The sequence below is a fragment of the Chrysemys picta genome, chromosome 5 (genome assembly GCF_011386835.1).
Source record: "Chrysemys picta bellii isolate R12L10 chromosome 5, ASM1138683v2, whole genome shotgun sequence".
Taxonomy (NCBI): Eukaryota; Metazoa; Chordata; order Testudines; family Emydidae; genus Chrysemys; species Chrysemys picta.
Genome location: NC_088795.1, coordinates 59,476,214 through 59,494,950, shown reverse-complemented (window position 1 = coordinate 59,494,950; position 18,737 = coordinate 59,476,214). Strand labels below are relative to the sequence as shown.

The following is an 18,737-nucleotide window of genomic DNA, read 5'->3' as shown; positions in this document are numbered from 1 at the left end:
CGCTGATTCAGGCGGGTAGTGTAGACCTAGCCTAACACTTGTTATGGCTAGGTGGCGTTGCAAGTGTTTCATTTATTCTCCTTGGCGAGATAAAAATAGAGACCCACTCGCTACATATTGACGTCCTGTGATTCGGCAAATTCTCTGGTTCGGCACCGGTCAGGTCCCGAGGGTGCCAAACTAGAGAGGTTCAATCTGTACTAAATAGTCTTTGTCCTTCACATTTTCTAACATTGACATTTCATACTGAAAAACCATCTACAAGTGGAGAAATGTATGCCCCATTTTAAGCCCAGTTCAGAATGCACCCTTAACTATGGGGTTGCAACCAATGCCTCCATAATACCTAAAAGCATAATAAAAGAGAACATTCTCTACAATAGATGAAAACAAAAGTTGAGAGAGATGTTGAGAGCCCTGTTGAATTTACAGTTACGTATTGTATAAACTTAACTTTGCGCATACCTATTTCTGCTCTTAAATGCATAACTATGGAAAATTGCTTGAACAGTCACAATGAATGTATCTTCTCTGAAACTGTGCAGAACCAGATTCTGCTTTTGGATATATATGTGTGTCTCACTTAGCACTTGACTCTCAAACAAAATTTGTATCATCACAGTCAGAAGAATAACAAGCAAGCAAAAATTATTTTTAAAACTTTTATTCAGATTGGCAATGGGCTTTTTGTGTACACAAGTGGATAAAAGATGTTCTCCTTTCAAAGTAGTCTGAAGGATTTCAAGTCTGTGGGTTTTTCTTCTTATGTATTTCAGATATTTAATCACCAGGGGATTACAACAAAAACAATCATAGCATGTGCATTGCTTACACAAAAATAAATATAGAAAAACACAACTTTTAGGCCTTAAAAGCAGTTTTGATATTCTATAGACAAGCCAAAATGAAATGTGAATTGTTAATAATAATAATAATCAAATTAGTTTGATTTTTATATATATATATATATAAAATAAAATAAAAAATAGGTAACTGTTTGCACTTCTGCTAAGGTTTAGTGTGGGGTCACGGGTCAAAGTACTAATAAGAGTGTTTGGGATGTCTGCTGCCATGAAACAAAATGGAAACTTGATTGATAGCTAGGGGGTTGAAGGGAGAGCGCGCAATGTAGAAAGCAAAGGTCATAGAGCCATTTCCCTTCTCTGCATAGATAATGACCAATCCTCCCCAAAATAGCAAAGCGTAGATACTATGGATCAATATAGCATGTGCTATGCACACTTATTCTAGTATTTTGAAACACAAATATTTATGCAATTGCAGTTAAATAAATCTGAGGTAGCATTTTATAGCACAAGTTAATTTTTCAAAAATGATCTCCAATTTAAGCATACAAATTATAAGCTAATATAGCTTGGAGCTAATATACATTTAAATACAAGTGTAAAAATTCAGCTTTAATTGATTACAAAGATGCTGTTTAAGACATAGTTACTTTTATATATTAAAACAAATGTACTAGATTTTAATAAGTTTAATACCTAATACTATATAAATACAAACCTAAGTATAATTAAATCTCTTTTTTTCCTTTTGTAGGTCTGGTCTGCATGAAATCTAGTAGTTCAGTGGTGGAGTTGGTCATGTTACTTTGCTCTCAGGTGAGTTTTAATTGATAGTATTAATACTGTAGAAAAGTTGTGTGGCTGAAATTGCTGCCTTTGATAAATAGCTGAAGTTATGGTAAACATGCTTACAATTAGAATATATTTTTAACTGTAGTGTAGAAGGACTAAATTTTAGACACTTTGATTGCAAATGGATTATGATGTTATACTAATTGGAAATCTCAGGTGAGCGAAGACACTGAGGTTTTTGTGTCCCATTAAAAATGTCTAGCATTTACGTAACCTCAGTCTTGAAGTCTAATTCCTTGCTCTGTTTTCATAAGAGAAAATAAAATATTAAGGTTAGGGAAACATATTGATTTCTGCACCTTGTATAGTGGCACTTGAAATCCTCTGGGATGAGTGAGCGTTTTTCTTTTGTGTAGAGGTTATGAAATGAGTGATAAATACTTTTGAAATCCTTGTTATTGTTAATTGTTTTTGGCATGTACTTTGAATCTGAGGGAAAAAAAGATGTGAAAGTGGCTGTGATGGTCAACACTTCAAGATTTTCCACATTCTTGACAAAATCACCTTAGATGCTCTAAAAATCTTAGAATCTTTTTGGTTAGTCTTGATAAGATACTGGATAACCTTCTTACAATTGTAGTTAAAGAATAATATGCACTTCATCAAATGGATGTACTTTTGGTATCCTCTTGCTTTCTCTGTTGTAATTAAATAGAAGAATGTTTTTATTGAACTTTTTCTTTTTGGTGCTTTAAAAATGATACCTGGTAGTAAATTCCCCTACTTAAAACTTTAAAATAGCCTTTTTTAATGGGAAGGGTATTGGTCTAGAGGTCAAGGGTTCTGACCCATTTAAAAACCTTTGACCTTCATTTACAACCCTTATGGTTTACTTGCCTGACGAATAAGGATAATGCAAAATTAATGTTTCTTCACATCGATTTATTCGTTTTAGTGCCTATATTGCCAAATTTATTTAGACTGTGCTGATGGACATTTCATGAATACAAATGAAAGAATCATAGAAGGTGTGAAAAATCAATAGTCTCCATTGTCAATAAACTGCAATAAGAACAATTACTTCTGGAGATTACACCTAATGGATTTTACAATGAACTAGTGAAGAGTAGTTATGTTTCTAGTGAGCTTATTATTCACGGATGTAATCAGAATTTTATTTACATAGTTTCCCCATCTTCTGCAGAAAATATCAAGGGAATATATTTGTTTTTTGGAAGTTTTACTTAATATCTTTCATGGAACTTGGAAATAATTGCTTATCATAAACGTTGCTGTTATTTTCTGAAAGTGTACCTAACCACTCTACATTCTTAGAATACAAATTTACCATTGATTATTTAAAAAACAAAATAGATGTTACTTGGAAACCTACATAAAACTTGTTACTCTTCTATTTAAACTTGTTATACTCTTCTATTTTTCTTTTAGAAAACTAGTGATTTGAGATACTAAAAACATTTCTTTTTAAGATGGTCTGATTAGCCTGTTATGTTTGTAATTGCTGTTTACCTTTTTTGATAAGGTAATCTTTTTATTTTTTAAATAATCTCTTTATATTTTATTTTTTGAAAATTGCAAAGAACAATACTGTCCTCTGTACAGTATGTCACATACTTGGTTGTTGGAAGCTGAAAGTATAAGGAATAAATGACCCACTCTAATGCACCTATTTGTCATACATGTCACAGTGCTATTCAATGCTAATATAATCAAATGGAGGATATGGTGATCGCTTAGTAGCGTTAGTAGCGAAGGATGAGCTTGTTTTGAGTAAGAGTTGAAATAAACCAATAAAGTCACACTTAACTCTCAAAAGTTACATAGCAGTTGTAATATTTGGCAGAATATGAGAAATGATGCGAGAAATGAAGCCAAAATTAGCTCCAGATGTGTACAGATTGTTCTAGGGGTGATAATTACATTTTTCACTTTGAATTTTCCTAATTCAAAGAGGTCAGTGTGGCAATCACAAAAGTGATTTATTTTGTTAAAAAGTGAACTGTCTTTTGCTGCATGAAAGCATGAGAGATATGAAATTGAATTTCAACTAGACATTTTACAGATACCGGGAGGAGGGGGGGTTGAGTTTGATTGATATATATTTATATATATTTTGGCCCAAGACAGGGTGGGAAGTGAAGTGGTATCCTCTTGCTAAAATTATAATTAATTTTTTAAGAGGAGATGGAGAGGATGGAGTGCCAAAGATCGAAAGATCAGGTCAAAAACTAGTTTTTAATCACATAAATAATTCAGTAGTTACAAATTAAGCATGTACAATTTTGATTTAAAACTTCAAAAATTTGTCAGACATTTTATGAAAGTGGAGGGCTGTTCTGATTAATATCTTCAGTATTTTGTACCTAATTTCTTTCCCAATATTTGCCCTATTAAAGTATTATGCCAATACCAATTATATACCAATACCTTAAACAAATAAACAAAACTTCAATGTATAAGACTGGGACATTTCTTCTTTTCCAAGAAGCAAACAATACAGTAATAAAATCATATGTCGTTGCAGCAAAAAAGGTTTGAGATTTTATTATTGCTTATCCAGGAAAATGGAAAAAATCAACCATTTCCTAGGTAAAGTAATTTTTAAGAGTAACTACAACTGTCTGAAAAGAAATCTTTTTATGTAGTTATTTCTATTTTTTGTTCAAGTTTTTCAAGTCAACTATTTAGACATCCCCCTTGCTTCTACGTGTAAAAATGTTGTTGTGATCCTTATTTAAATTTACTCATCTCCCTTGGTTTATGAAAAAAATAAATAATTCAACATAGTGCAAACTTCTTATTTAAAACCCAGATTGATGTACTAGAGTAAGGCTTATTCTCCATACAATCATCAAAAAGTAGTTTTTTGACTGACACACTAAATTTGAGACTTTGTGTGAGTGTACTTACATTTATATAAATCTATCAAGACAAAAAGGAATCCTTCATTTAATATTACTGCAAAGTGTTTCTGCTTATTTGACATTAATATCATTTTTGAAAGAATCGACGTTGCATTCAAGGCCACTTTATAAAAGCGTTGCGTTGCTCATCCTAATTCAGTCTGACATACATTCCAATAACACTACCTCCCTTCTAGGGTTTAAAGCTAAATTTATGGCTAAGCATTGTGAAGTGCATCATTTAAAAATGGTTTCAACCCAAAACATCTAATAAATAAATAATGTGTATGGCTACTCAGTAGTAGACTTTCCAGACTAGAAATCATTCCATCGGATACTCAACAGTCCACTATCGGAGAGGGCTGTCAGATAAATCTTATAGTAGCTGCATTCATGTCCTGTAAATCACATGTTATTGTCTGAGCCTTCTGCCAGGTCATCTATTCTTTTCCCATTTATCAGAAATGCATAGAGTACGCTGAAACTAGAAGCACCATGTAGTCTGGCCCGCCATCCTGTCTGAGTAATTAAACCAGCAAAAAGAGTAAAGTCCTAAGATAATCTGATATTCCTTTTAAATGGATGACATCAGAATGTATTAGGTGCCTGTGTATGCTATTTTGGGACAAAGTTCCTTCATGTTAAAGGTATGACATAGCCATCATTGGATAAACATTTTCCCCTAAAATTGCTCTGAGTGTATCACTAACCCTTGAAGGCGTCCACATGAATGTGTGTATGTGTATATATACACAAGTAAATATGCCACTGTGTGCCACAACTCTTTTGTCAGATCCAGTAATTCAGTTGTTTCCTTGAAATAACTATACTGATCTGAAAAAACTCCAGTCTTTAATAAAGCTATCTAAAATGTTTATCCTTTTGTCTCTATATGTTTATAAGATTTCTCCTTAGCTACTGTAGCAGTGGGGTGAGAAGTGTACAGTAATCTGGTGTAAAGCAGAGAATTAGGTAGAATATGTTCTATTAATTTTCTGATGCCTCTAAAATGGTAGATTGTTAATATTTGCAATATTTAAAAAAGTCTAAAAGTATTCTTTTTGCAGCAAATCAACCAAATTGTCACAGGATATAAACAACAAAAGTGATTAGCCTCTGTTTGACAGGTTCATCGTTGACTTAGAAGCTTTGTTGTAGTGGATCTAATTTCCCTTGACTTGACTATAGAATTAGTCTATTCTGACAGACTCAAATACTGTGTGCGGGTATTGCATCACTTACCAGAACTGGCCAAGAAAACTACACAAAGCTCCTTCAAATGACTGCAACTCCCATTTAGGAAGAAGACAAAAAAAGTTATAATATGGTTCATTGTTAATGATTAAATTCTCTAGGTGCTTACTTGTTCCTCTTCCCTCTTGTAACTCTAAGAGTAAAGGACACATCCTTGAGGTATTTTTAAAATAAGACCAATATTTTAAAACATTAGCTCCATTTTGGTATTTTCTTTTTCAGAAAATTAACAGTTTTCCTTTGCCTCAATATAACTACATATCTATAGCCATTAGATTTTTAGTAAAACATGGATAAAATGCATGTTTCATATGGTAGGTGGGGGAGGGGAATTAACATATCCCATGATCCTTCAAGTTGTCTTGCGTGCAAGCAAGAGCTTTGCCCATGTGGACCAGCTTTCAGAATAGGGGCCAGAGCTGAGAAGGAAAATGCACTAAATGTCACACACTTTTGACTTACGATACGTTTTTAATTTGGTGGTAGTGAGTGAGCTCAGATAGAGCACATATGTTAATGTACATTGTACATGGAGCAAACGAAAAATAAAATAGAAACCTTAGAAGCATCTAAAGCAACTATTTATATTCAAAAAGTGAACCTTACTATCTGTGGAGGTTAGAATCCAGGTGTCCATCTACTTCCATGATTATGGGAATTTAATTATATGGTAAGATAACATGATCAGGTAAGGTTGCTTGAGGGGGAAACCTTCCAAAGCAAGGGAATGCCTTTCTTTAACTTAACTTAACCTATACACCATTTAATCACCACTTTCACTGACAGACTCCATTGCCCTATAAATAAGTCACACATATCTCCAACATGTACAATAACACAATAACACCATATTCCTTAATATCTATAATCCAAATATTCCTTAATATCTTTAATTATGCACCAGTGAGCAGTATGATGTGGTGTTTTCCCATGAGGAGTTCTGTGGTCAGAGTTAGTTTTGCATTATAATTTGACATACACCCCTTCCCCCACAAACTGGAAATTATTTGATCCTAAAGTCTTGTTGCATTTTCAGCTTCTTCTGGATATCCTGTGTTCCAGGCCTTTTCTTTCAGAGGCAAATTTTGCAACAGTGATCCATTTTGCACTTTGATTTCTACAGTGTCCTTTACATTAGACTAAATCCTCAAATTACTTTGAAACATCAGCTGGTGCAGAATGTGGCTACTTGCTGGTTGGTTGAATGGTGTTTCTTGCAGACAACACACATGATCTGTGATCTGCACTTGTTTCTAATTTACTGTCAAGTGAAATGTAATGTGATGACTAACAATAATGATAACCTAGACCCAATTCAACTAAAACTTTTTAGTTCTCTCAAAAGCCATTTTTTTCATGTTCCCTTAGCAGTTGAGATCAACAGAAGCACCCAACCTAGCAGCTCTCTGGGTTAGATCTTAAAGGATTAGATGCAGAGCAATGTCAGTGTAGGTCTTGGGGGTGGTTTTGGATGTTGCTCCAATTTGTTTTTTTTAATTGATGTTAGATGGGCACATTTTAATCCAAGATATTTTCCACGTAATTCCTTTGTGTCTGAATAGTCAAAAAGTTTGAAAATGAGCATCACGGTGCACAAGTCTTGATGTTGAGGACAGATTTTGTAGGATCTTTGCTGTGAAATAGGCAGAAAGTTATTTCAATGCATATCCTAAACTATTGCTTTTGAAACTATATTAGTAGCTTGTTTTTGTTGAAGCTTGCAGTCTGAAAAGTGTAATCTTGGCAACAATTAACATTTCAAATCGCAAAGCTCCTTATACAGTAACTCCTCACTTAACCTTGTAGTTATGTTCCTGAAAAATGCAACTTTTAAGTGAAACGATGTTAAACTAATCCAATTTCCCCATAAGATTTAATGTAAATGCGAGGGGTTAGATTCCAAGGAAATTTTTTGGGGGCCGACAAAAGGCATTATATACTGTACAGTACTGTACTGTGGTTGGGAAGTGACCCTGGCTTACCCTACACCGGCACAGCCCACTGCAGGCAAGGATGCTAGGAAGCACCTTCGCAGCAGCAGCTTTCATGGAGAAGAACAGGTGCCGACTTTGCCGGGAATGCTCCAGGCCCACCTTTTCCTGTCCCTGCTCCACTCCAGGCCCACCTCTTCCCATCCCCACTCCACCTCCTCTCCGGAGCACGCTGCATCCCCGCTTTCCCCCACACCCCCAAATCCCTAAGCGCTGCCAAACAGCTGTTTGGCGGCGTGTAGAACTTTCTGGGAGGGAGAGGGAGGAGCAGAGATGCGGTGCTTCCCCGCTCCTGCCCCTCCCTCCCAGAAAGTCCTAAGCGCTGCGAAACAGCTGTTTAGTGGCGCTTAAGCTTTTCTGGGAGGGTGGGGGAGGAGTGGAGACGTGGCGCTTCCCCGCTCCTCTCCCTCCCTCCCAGCGCTTTGCTGGGAGGGAGGGAGGAGGAGGCGGAGTGCTGGGAGGGAGGAGGCGGAGGCGGAGAAGAGGAACTTGTGCAATGCTCTTTTGTAAAGTTGCTGCTCTTCCACAGAATCTTACAAGCAGTGGACAGAGCAGGCAGCCAAACGACGTTATAAGGGAGCCTTGCACAACTTTAAATGAGCATGTTCCCTAATTGAGCAGTGACATAACTTTGAAACAACATTAAGCAGGAGGATGTAAAGTGAGGAGTTACTGTATATCTAAAAATTCGAGTAATTGGAGGTTTTACCATTTAAATTGTGGTGATCATCTGCCAATAGAAGCTTTGCTTTCATCAGATATAGCTGTTTTGTAGCAGAAAAAGGAAAATATTTCTAATAAATTGCTTTAATAAAATGGACAGAAGAGAAACACAGCTTTATTGGACAAAAGGGAGGAAAGTTTGAGAGCTTAAGGGACAAATCAAAAGAAAAGTGTATCCTCAAGTCTTGAACTGAATTCTGTCAGAACAAGAAGTGGTATTGGAGAATTTGTGCTTACAGATGTTTCCTACACTGTTCACTTTCTTTTTAGATTATACATATTAAGGCTTCAAGATTGTGCGTCATACCATGAGATTATATTGAGATAGGCAAAAAAGTACTTTTTGTGATTTACAAATTTCCCAGGGGCCTGTATTATCTGTATATAGTTTTGTACTCTTGTAGAGGTTATTTTAAAAATAGTTTATGAGCTAGCTGTTTGTATAGCTGAGAGAAGAAGGCAACCTATTCTGCTGCTGTTCAAGATAGCTAGATGCTTAAGTCACCTCAGGCCTTAATTATATCGACTATAGATGGGCATATTAGAGGTATTATGTATGCTTTTTTAAAACGTCAGATGGGCACACTACTATTGAGTGCTATATATCTAGTCGCAGAAATGGTATTAATAAAGAATTTATTAAAGCCAATGTAAATCATAGTGTGTGACATGCAGGGTAGAATATGTGTTCCATTAGATGCTAGAAAATAGTGCAATAAGGAAATGTAATCGGGATTAATGTGGAATGCACATCTGACTTGTATATAATTATGTGGAATGAAGGCTTCTCTGATGCTGCTTTCTGATCTACATGATGCTCCCCATATCTTAAATTCTGAGCTCTTCATGGCATGGGCAGAATCTTACTATATTTAGGGAAATTGCTGTGGCTATGGTGTGCTCTACACTAAGCAATCAAATGGAATTCTGACACGTCCTCCCCCCCCGGAGTGGCTGCCAGCCACTGCTGGCAACTTTACCGGGGTTCCCCCTGCCAGAGTCAGAGGAACTATTATATGGTTATCTGGTAGTAGAAAAAAGTTGTTTTTTCCTACCCTGTACTCTTTCTCTACTCAGCACTGGAAGATCATGCTGTAGTATTTGTTTTTCGTGGTGAGTTTTCCGTGTAGGGTCTGCTGTTGTTTGAGACCTGAGAGGCAGTTGGTGTGGAGAAACTAACAGTAAGGTTGAAGATCAAAACTGATTCTTTTTCAAAGAAAGTTTTAAAATCTCCTGGAGTTTTGAAGAGGTTAGGCTGTTTTGAGTTGCAAAAGCAGTTACATGAATGAATTGCACTTAAACCCAGTCATTGAGAAGCTAGGACTGTATGTGGGTTAGAAACTGTCCTGATTGATATCTCCTCCCAGCTAAGGAAGAGGCTCAAGTGTTCATGCTAATTCTTTAGAGCACTTTGATAACTACAGGGTGTTTTGAATACATCTGCATTCTGTAGCAGAAGGGGAAGGAGTCACCCTTGAGCAACTTCTTTCTTTGGGATAGGTTTTAGGGGATAATTCTGGACAATTGCTCTTCCATCCTGTGGGCTCTTTCATTGTCCCCCATCTTACTCAACAAGTATGTTAAATGGCTGGCAGTGTGTGGAGTCTGTAGGATGCTGACAATACACTGCTTTTTGTCTCACTTGATTCAACTATGTCAGTTACCCAATGTCTGTCTGAGAGTGGAGCTTGGTTAATAGTCAGCTGTCTGAAGCTCTGTTCTGAGAAGATTGAAAACCAATAGAAGCTCTCTGAGTTGTTTCCTATACCTCAGTCTTGGATTGAGGCTTCCATTTGTAATGTCTTCTACCAGATGCTATGGTAGCTATGGAGCTTGTGTTGGCATAACTGTGCCTGCATAGTCCCCTAGTGTAGACACAGACTACACTGACAAAAGGAGATTTTCCGTTGATATAGGAAGAGCACTTACCTGAATGACATACTGTGTATATACTCAGGATTTTATCGACAGGGCTATGTCTGTCTATGATGTGGTTTTTTCCACACCTCTAACTAATGTCACTAAGCTGATATAACTTTTATGTGTAAACCAGGCCTGAGTTTATTTTCTTGTCTGTGACTAAGATGAGATGTAGACCTTGCTACAGCAAGTAAATAGTCTGTCACTAAAGTAGGGAGAATTACTGGGGTTTTTTGTTTGTTTGCTGACAGCTTAAAAAAGTGGAGGGAGGGGAGAGAAAAGAAAATTGGTTTGGGTCAGACTGAATCCAAACTTTTTTGGAATTGTCAAATCAAAAAAGTAGAGAAGTTGATTGTAGGTCATATTTAGTATTTTGTTTCCAGGCATTGTTAAAGGGCTAGAGTCATAAAATGGGGAGGGGGCTGAGGTAGTGGGGTGTCGCGTGCCCCATCCCCATAATCTTTAGAGCACCTGGCCAGGGACCTAGCTTCAAATCCTCCTATTCCACAGTGGGGGTGTCTAATCTGGGTCTCTCACATCCCAGTTGAATGCCCAAACCACTGAGCTAAAGATTATAAAGGGGACAAGATGCTACCAGCACCAGCCATTCTGTGAATGGTGCATACATCTGCTTGTGAATGTAGGCCAAAAATTTTATGGGGACTGAAATTTGTCGAATTCTTGTCAAATTCACAAACAAATTCATGTCAACCAAAATTGCATTTTTTCAGTGAATAAACTATTTGAAAAATTTCACCCATTTCTGTCACCTCAAAACTACATTACTGTAATGCATTCTAAGAACACTTGGAAACCAAAGCTAGTGTAAAATGTGTTTTGTCTGCTTTTTGGATGGAGTTTCACTTCTGAATTGGTTTCTTTCTGGTTCTCTCAATGTTTTGGCCCAGTTATCTGAAAAACCACCTTTCTCATGGTGCAATACTTCTGCAGTTGGGCTCAGTGGAGATGCTTGAAATAGAGTTGCCCCCCAGTTGAAATGAAGGGGTTTCTGTCAGGGCATTTTCCATGGAGGGCCCTCAGCTGTAGAACAGTCAGGCACTCTCTCACTTTGGTCTGATCAGAGCGAGGATCTGTTCACTTTCTAGTCAATCTGTTTTTCAGGCACTTGTGGAGTGGGTGGTTTGAAAATATGGAGTTGTTCACTATCAGTGTGGACATCAAAGAATGCACTTAAAACATTGTAGTTTTTCAACATTTTAGCTCTCTTATTATTCAACTCTGTTTAGCGTATAAAGGTATATAGGCACCTAATATGGATGGACATAACTTGTAGCACATGCATTGGATGTGCAGTCACCTTTTCAGCAGAAATTTAGCAAACACAGTTTTGACTTTCTATTTAGAGCCCATGGCATTTGGTCAGAAATCAATGAAGGCATATAGTTTAACCCTTGCTATTACACCACCTGTGGAAATAGGTTAAAATGTGTGGAGATTCATCTGCCAATACTTCATGAAAAGTAATTGCCTAGTTCTTGACTTAGTGATGCATTGAGTCTGTGGCAGTAACATTATGCCTGGTAGTGACCGCTGCAGTGAAAGCTGAATGCATGTTTTTATTCTACCATTCTGTTTGTAGTTGATTATATCTTTCCATAACTATTATCTGTGGGGTGAAATTTTCCAGGCTTAATCTCTCCCCCAATGGGGAATGTATGCAAATTAAAGTTTTAAGATGAACAAAAACTGTGTTTGAATATGAAAATGAAGGTAAAATATTTGTAATATTTTTCATACTCGTGTTGCTTAAATTACTTGGGGTAGATAGTTTAAATTTGACAAGGAAATAGTCCTCAGTGAGGAGAGAACTGGCTTACTAACGAAAACTTGTTGAAATTTGACATAGTTATGACATACCAAAAATCACACTGTGCATTTTGCATTGAGGTGGTGGTTGGGTGATTGTGCTCAGCTAAGGAAGGCCACTCTGGGTACAGTTACAAAGTGAAAAAATAGAGGAGGTACGCAGGGGAAGAGGCAGAGTTCTGTGCTTTATTTGTGATCTCTTTTTCAAAGGTAAAAGCCATACAGCTTCTAATATTAACAGTAAAGAGCCTCTCTCTAAAATGTGCAGGAGAGAGGGAGCTCAGTCATGATGTTCTGATAAGGTGAGTAGTGGGATAGGACATTTCAGATTTTAAGCAAATCGTTCCACAATGCAACTTTTTTCTTCATTCAGTAACTTATGAAACTACTTTTAAAAACTCTATAAGAATGCCATGTTAATGAAAAATCTACCATAAGTTACATTTAAGCATTCAGTCTTTAATGCATTTGCATTTCTCTAACTATAGCCATATATGTGTATTTGACATATCTATTAGTGTCGTATATATGAAATGTACTTACTAAACCATTCTTGTGCAGCATGGGACAGAATGACTATGATGGTAACGAGGAAAACTTGCTGGCACACACAGGTCACCTTAGTTAATTTTGTGGTCTGCTTACATGAATTGTACATTAGGAAAACTGCTGCTGGCTGAAAAGTAATTAACGGCACAGTTTTATTAAAAAAAAAAACTATTACAAGGAGATAGATTCTTAGATATAATTTGTATTTTATTTTTCAGGTCATACATGATTATGTAGTTAAACTGTATCAAAAATGAATAAAATGGAGATACCTGTGTTACTGTAGCAAATGCAATTTTAACCAGCATGCACAGTAATGCCAGAAGTGCTCCATTTTTGTTTTGGAATTAGTTTTTATATTTGGAGCTTTGTTTCTGCAAAAGAGGCTATATGCTTTAAGAATTGAATAGTGCTTTTGAAATACGGATTATATGCCTAGAATGTCTCAAGTACAGTACCACCCCCCCCCCAATCCCCTGCTTGAAATAATTTATCATAGAAATTAGAGATGGATAAGACTTTTATGAAGTCATTTTACCAAAGCACACTTGTTCCCTACAGTACATTTTCAAATGAACATAGTGATTATGATTTGAGTTTTTGTTTAGTTATGATTCTTATTAAATACAGTTTACTTATTTCAGTTTTAGGCTCTCTAGCTATGATAGGCTCATTTAAGAGAGAAGAAAGTTAAGTGAAAATCACATGCATAGATTCAGAAAAAGCTTGTTTATGTTTTGACTTACTTTAAAATGTCTATTCAACTTGAAATTATAGCCCATAAAATGTAAAATTGTGCTGCTCTGTACATATATGATTCATGAATCAATATACATTTATATGTTTAAGGAGGAGTGTAGACTCATATAAATGAGAAGCTTGGGGAAAAACAGCTTAATTTGAAATGAAAGTACATTGCTGCACATGTTCAGAACTAGAGGATCATAATTTAGCTATAGAAGCAAGACTTCTCTGAAGTAAAAGGCATCCTGTCGCTTCACCAGCACACTAGGACTTAAAAAAACACCACCATTTAAGGTGAATTTTGTGCAGTGAGAGCACACCCTGTGGCTTGGCAGTCTAGTCAGAAGGATGATATCATGCTGGCTTTCTAACTAGAACTTTGAACAATATTCTCATGGGTGGTAAATGTAAAACAAAGTAATATCAACTGGCACTTAATTCTGTGAGCTCCCTGCTGATTGGGCTATGCAGTGAAATGGAACTCTTCCTGAGAGGAAGTCAGCCTATAAGTGTGGAGACCTCTGAAAATAAAGTGTGCTTTAATTTGACACCCTGCTGTTTTACAGCTAGTCTGTTATATTTGAGACTATGGAGAGAGAGGCTAGTGAAGGGACAAGTCCAAGATTATGAAAAGTCCAGAGTATAGAAACACTTGTCTCTGGTTTTACACTGATTAAAAGAACTATTTTGCTTACATGTTATCTGACCACATTCATTCTTGGTGTTTTCAATACAGTTGTTAAAAAAAATAAAAAAAAAATCAAGATTAGATGGAAAATGGTCTCCGGCCTGAATGTTATGCTAGAGGAAGAACTGGTCTAGTGGTTAAACCAGACTTAATGTTTAACCCTTGGTCATGTCACTCAAACCTTCTGTGCCTCAGTTTTCATATCTGTGAAATAGGGATAACATCTAACCCACTCAAGGAATGTTTGCGAGGTTAATTAATTAATCTTCATAAAATGCTTTGAGATCCTTCATGAAAGCAGCATAATCTTATAATTCACAAATGGTGTTGCCACAAGTAGGAAACTGGGGTGCATTTCTGCCACATATCAGATCCCCACTGTTCATAAAAATGATCCAAAATTAGGGAGGAGGAAATCAGTTTTACTTCCTCCAGAGCCCTTTGTTTTTATGTAGGGAATTGCTTATATTCATCTCCTCATATGTAAGGGAAATTGTTGTTTTCTTAAACTTTGTACCAGATAAGTCTAGGAGAGACTAGTTGCTAGTGCATCCCAGCATGATTATTTATCATGTTTATTGTGCTAGTGTGTAGATGCTAACCGAGAATGGGTCTCTATTGTGCTAGGCACTGTACAAACATGGAATAAGAGACAGTTGTTGTATGGAAGAGCTTAGTATAAATAGACAAGACAGACAAAGGATAGGGGAAAGGAATAGAACACAGAGGCAGAATCAACAGTGTGATGATGGCAAATTTCATGTTAGTTGTACAACTTTTTTTTGTTCGTGTTTAAATTCTTTTATTGCAGTTTTGTAGATTGAAAGACAAAAGAAAGGGCGAGGGCTGGAGACGATGAGGGTAGTGATCCAGGGAAGGGTTGCATACCTGTGTGTCCTAAAGAGCTATTCATTCAAATATATGGGTAGTACTGATACCTGGTGACAGATATGAATGTGTTCCAGCCAGTCTTGTGCATGTTTTTTTTTTGTAATGAATTTGTTTATAAGGATTTATATTAAGACAAAAATTTGAGGGGTGGGGAAGGGGTAATAGGGAAGAACTCTTATGATTTTTAAGCTATTTACCAGGGACTGTCTTGAATGCTGCCTTACTTAGTTAAACCTTATTTAACATTGGGCAGGACAATTGCTGCTGCTCTGTTGTCTCTGGAAGTTGTTCTGGGCGATATCAGTCTGTCACCATCAATGCAGCTGTACAGCTATAAGTGTGTTATGGTTTGCCAAGCCTTGTAATTAACAATCTGCCATTTGCAAGGCAGACTGGACTAATTTTACAAAATCTCAAGAATTAAAATGGGTTGCCCAGCAAATGAACACTGAGATCAACAAGTAGTAATTGTCTTAACACAATTTAGCCAGCCCTGGATTTGCTTCCCTTTCTAAAAAAATAAAAATTGTGCATTCACTATGTTTCACCCACAACTTCTTTATGTAGAACCATTTCTTTTTTCTTTCCTGGGTTGTTCACTCAACCTGTCCTTTTTCCTCATTGGTTTTCCTAACTACTTTTCCTTCCCTAATTTTTCCCCTTAATTATGTTGCACCTTTATCTCCCGTAGAACTATTTGACACCCGGAGTTCTGCACTGATATTGAGGATTACAGCTAGGTTTAGCTAATAGCCTAGCTATTCTTCTTCTCATGCTCCTGCCTCCTCTCTCAGCATTAACAATAGCTGGTGAAGAAAGAACCTGGGGAGGAACCTCTGCAGTAGGGAAGCTTTGCTGCTAGTTGAACTCAATCCTGACCCCTGATGACATTGCCTGAGGAGTCATGGCAACAGCTAGCTAGAGAGAAAGGGAGACCAGGTAGCTTGCCCACTGCCTCTTCCCTCACAGGCAATGGATCTAAAACCAGTGATCCATGGATTCAGTTTTATCCAAATCTATAGTCTGTCGCTGGCTCTGGATGGCAGAGGGATTAGTATTTAGCACAGAGCAGTCTGTCACTTCTTAATGTGATCTTGTTTTTATGGATGTAATGATACTTCTCAAGTAACTATTTAGAGTATTGTATATAAATTAAACTACAAACACCTTTTGTATAAACATTCCACCTTTTAAAATCAGGTTTTAAAATAGCTATAATACAGAGGATTTTATCAGGGAGTTCTGGTGACACAGACCTGGAGCTATAGTGATTGTCACCAGACCCTGCTGAATGAGCAGTAACCTTATATTACATGGTTGCCTTTTTTTGGTAATTTTATATGAACATTCTGGTGGTAGGAGTTAATTTAATTTTCTATTCCAAGATCTCTGCTTAAAAATATTGTGCACTACCACAGATTACATTGGCTCAACCTATTGTAAGATCTTGTGGAGGTATGAAATTAATGTCACCACTGTGTGTGTGTGTACATATTTAATGTAGTAAACGTCTGTCAGGACAAATTTATGCAGAGCAAGGAAAAAGTCAATTACCTGTTACTCTTTAAAATTCTCATTGTATAACTGATGAGTATTGTTTTGCAGGACGTAATTGTACTTAGTATTTTACTGAATAATCTAGTACTTCAGTAAGCAGGTTAACACAATTTTAAATGCATGAAGTTTGTTTTCAGAATCTATAAAAGCTTGAGAGTTGAACTCTAATTTTAGGTATTGAAATTAAATTCTCATTATAACGTAATCTTAGGTATTTACCACATAACTTAATGCCAGTTTATAGGAAGCACTGTTCACAATGGAATACCCCAAATGGTTAAACAGCAGGGGAGTCTTCTGCTTTTAGTTAAAAACTCCTTATTGTATGGCTTATTTACTACTTGTTTAATTCTTAATGTAGTGTGCTGTGGAATTGAGCATGCAAAAGTCAGCAGAAAGAGTTCTGTTTTCTGTGTCTAAGGCTATTACTTGCTGTACAATAATAAAGGCACTATTTTATTGGGTTAGTTGTAATTAACTTCAGCACTAGGCATTGATATAAATCATTCTTAATCTGTTTTCTTTACATTTTCATTCTCTTTAACTGGTTTAACATAGTTGCTTTCTGTCGTCTTTTTACATAAGGACTAGGATTGTAATTGCTTTTTTGAATTAGGCTGTCAGAAGCTAATGTGCATGTTGATCCAGGAATTGATTAAGGAACACTAATGAATTTCATATAACACTTTTTTAAAAGATTTGTTACTGTGTAATAAATATTCTGTAGTAGTGATCTGTTTTTACCTTCTTAGAATTCAATACATACAGTGTTATCAGGGTATATAACTGGCAAATATTTCAGTATACGAAACATTGATTCCATAGCATGATTAAAATGTTAAAAAATACCTTTCTAATGCAAATAAAATATATCTACTTGTCAAAAATGTACAGAAAGCGAGATGGGACAAGGATAGCTGCTTTCTTAAGATAAACTGTGTTCCAACACTTCTACAAGTGTTTCATTGTGGTGTTAACATTTTTTCCCTCCTTTCTCTGTCCTTTGCTCAGTGTTAATTTGATACTTATTGGGCCAAATACATTTTTTAAAACTGATGTGTTGATATTTTTTTGGATACATCCTTGACATTTCCAACTACTCATATTGCTATTGGTTTAAAAACATCAGCAGAATTGAAAAGAATGTTAGTCAAGTCAGTTCTCAGTACCTTTAATTTTTTTTCCAGTTCTTGCATTTTTCAGGAGATTATGTACACACACAGACATAATAAATATCTTTGGATGTCATTATTTCAAATGTACTTAATAGAATCAACTTAATTTCATACCAAATCCAAATATTTTAAAAATTCTGATTTCATCTATGTTTTAAACAATTTTTTACCCAGTGATATATTCACTTTTCTGCCACCTTATTAAAATTGCTTAATACAAAAGCTTTAGTTGTACACTACCACTAGCTGCTTTGCTTTTTGTGTTTAAAAAAAAAAGGGTATTTTTAATGGAATGCAAGCAATAAATACTTTTTATTGTATCTGAGTGCATTTGATAGTTTTAAAGTCTTATAAAAATAATTAGCTATTTTATATAGTTCCAATGGCAGCCCTGCAAGTTTCCCCTGGAGCAGTCTCTAATGAACAGGCCTTGCTTTTTCCAGTTGGGCTTTCAGATTCCCTAAAGACTTGACTTCAGACCTTGGAGGGCAACAGCTGCCATTTCTCTTGATGACTGGAGTTGCCAAACAGACGGACTATGTACTAATAGGACACATTTTTAGAGCCTCAGTACGTGGACCCTTGATAGAGGCTTAATGATGATCATCTGTTGAGAGCTTGTAGCTGGGTAGGGTTAGAGCAACTTTTATCACCCTTGTTGAAATCAAATCCTCTTTACTGAGTAGTGAGAGAACTTGACTTGGGTAGATTGACGCTAAGTTAAGGCTGTCATAAAGGGGCCATTGTTTAGTATGGAATGATATCATAATGAGTAAATCTTTAAATTAAAAAAAAACTATTGACGTTTTTGGTCAAATTTCTTTTAATAATTAACCAACTTTTTACATGCTTGGAACAGCAGTAAATATTTTTTGCAAGGTACTTTGTGTTGTGTA

At 36.2% G+C, this 18,737-nt stretch overlaps 1 protein-coding gene across 8 annotated transcripts in view; it reads left to right on the top strand.

The window, feature by feature from the left end:
- Nucleotides 1-18,737, top strand: part of LRBA (LPS responsive beige-like anchor protein) — a 551,104-nt gene that overhangs the window by 152,622 nt on the left and 379,745 nt on the right. For all 8 annotated transcript variants that reach the window (XM_065597797.1, XM_065597794.1, XM_065597798.1 and 5 more), the window contains exon 34: nucleotides 1,561-1,622. In XM_065597797.1, the coding sequence (XP_065453869.1) occupies nucleotides 1,561-1,622 (62 nt within the window). The remainder of the gene's footprint in view (nucleotides 1-1,560; nucleotides 1,623-18,737) is intronic.